The sequence below is a fragment of the Sphaeroforma arctica genome, assembly GCF_001186125.1.
Source record: "Sphaeroforma arctica JP610 unplaced genomic scaffold supercont1.557, whole genome shotgun sequence".
NCBI lineage: Eukaryota > Ichthyosporea > Ichthyophonida > Sphaeroforma > Sphaeroforma arctica.
In genome coordinates this window covers 8419-10659 of record NW_014040001.1, presented here as the reverse complement: position 1 = coordinate 10659, position 2241 = coordinate 8419, and the positions used below count along the sequence as shown (strand labels likewise).

Here is a 2241-nt window from a genome sequence, read left to right as displayed (position 1 = left end):
TCGGCAGCCAAGGAGGGCTGGCTTGATGGGTTCTGTGGACAGGTGTACCCGATCGTAAGGGCTGGTCGAGCTCACGGTTGAATTTGCTGGAAACAAGAGCTAGCAGACATTCTATAGGGTCGATGCCAAGATATTGGATTTACCTTAATCTGGGTGGCCACGAGTACGAGATTATGTGCTTGGGTCGCCGCTAACATCACAGAACAAGAACAGAATCTAATGTGACGTATTTGGTACTATGTTCGAAACTGAAGTTCGCCCATCAGTTCCTAATATTTGAAGATAGTTCGAGAAGCAGGACTAATGTTAAGCTTTTTCGAGACATATTCGAACTGAATCGAGAAGAGTCGAGGCTGAGGCGAGACGATTCGAGATTCAGTGAGATATGTCGAGATACAGCGAGACCTTAGTCCTGATGAGAGAAGCATTGAGTGTAATCATTGTCGCGGTTATTGAAGTATCAAATATTAGAAACTGATGGGCGAACTTCAGTATAGAATATAGTTCCAAATGGGTCTCGAAGGTTCTATCTTTGCTTCGAGGAGAAAGGCCCTCCCGGAACTTCGAGAACTATATACTACAATGCACGAAAGGTACAAATTACATGGAGAATTATGCACCTGCGATATAATTAAAGTCTGAGGCAGTAGCTTGATAGTTTTTCTATCTGAGTATTCGGTCTATAGTTCTGTGATTCTTTCTCTTGCTGGCGTGCACGTGGTTCCGAACATCGCTCATGCATTCTGGCCAGATTGGAAACCATCCAGCAGCTCATCCAGCGTCTTGGCAAGGTCATCAGCACCTTCATTTATGCCGAGTTGTAGTATTTGCGTGTGTCCACTTTTGATTGGAGTTCCTAGTTTGTATCTGCTGCATGTCCCCTGCAGTCTGTTGCATGTTGTCGTATATATTGGAGCTGTTGTATGGTGTCGTATACTGTGGAGCCATAGACTGTTGCAAGTGTGCCAGGGGAAACATATTCGGAACCTGCGGTATCGGGAACTGCAACAGCTGCTGTATACCGTAAAAAGGCTATCACCCATACTGTAAGTACATAGGCGGAGCACTGCCTGTCTGTGGTGTGATTCTGAAGGGCTGCTGCTGAAAGTATGAGCCAAAATTACCCATCTGCGGCATCTGTTGTATGCCTACCTGCTGTTGTGGATACATCATGTTAGTCTGTGGCTGATGTAGCTGAGTCGGAGCCAGATTCTGAACCTGAGGCCGGTGTGTGTAAAGTGTGGTGGTAGTAGATGCCTGATGTTGTTGTGGTTGTTGATGGAGCTGAGTTTGTTGCAGTTTCTGAACCCGAGGCTGGTGGTCATGAACTTTTGTGGACGTGGATGCTTGCTGTTGTTGTACTGCTGGTACAGTATCCCCATGCTGCGATGTCCCTGCGTTCGGAATTTCGACGACATTCTCAGCAGGTTCAGGCTCTGGCGCTGATGGGTCTATACTCTCGGGCATCTGTCAAACGCAAACGACATATTATCGTGTCGATTAGTACACCATTATAAGCTATGGAACTTATACACACAGATACATACACTCCGACCAGCTTGTACACGCAGACAGACAATTCTTACAATATTCAATCGTGTAGTGAACCGCACGCACCATCCACATAACCCATTCCAATCGTCTCACTACCTTGACGATGATCTTGATGCGCTTTGGCTTGGAGGTGCTGCTCCTTGTTTGGCGCGACGTAGACTCCTTGACAATTGTATCGTCGCTGCCTTTGTAAGGAACTATCACCTTCTCAATCTGTGGTGTCTCTCGTGCCTTCTGACCTTCGCTAGCCATTGCCCCAGAATCATTCTGCTGATAGCGCTCGGAATGATAGTAATGCTTCGCCGTCTGAGCATTATTAAGCCCGGTAAGCTTAGACACTTGTACACCAGCCAGTTCATCACCGACAATAAGGCTTTAAATCATGGAACTACGAGCTGAATTACCAGTAACGCCCGCTACACGTTTATGCTCTGGAACCAGCTCTTCGATCCACTTTTGATTAGCACTGACTTGATTGAACCCCTAGTTCCCTCTGATGAAGCCATCATTCTTCCTGTTTGTTAAGTTTTCAAAGTGGATTTGGGGTCATAAGTTGTCAAGTATGGCAGGCATGTATATCTGGTTACCTTGGGGGTAGTCATTGATATGTTGCTACTTTTTGGTATACCCGATGAAATTGTTGTTGACTCAGGCAAAGAGTCCGACAAAAACGATTTTGTTAGATTT

The 2241-nt window shown here is 45.9% G+C and overlaps 1 protein-coding gene across 1 annotated transcript; it reads right to left on the bottom strand.

The window, feature by feature from the left end:
* Positions 1 to 734: 734 nt before the first annotated feature.
* Positions 735 to 1467, bottom strand: SARC_07209 (hypothetical protein; the record flags this gene model as incomplete). Its single annotated transcript, XM_014298848.1, has 2 exons — positions 735 to 888; positions 1046 to 1467. 2 exons carry the CDS (start codon positions 1465 to 1467, stop codon positions 735 to 737), a joined length of 576 nt encoding a protein of 191 aa, XP_014154323.1.
* Between the last annotated feature and the right edge of the window lie 774 nt (positions 1468 to 2241).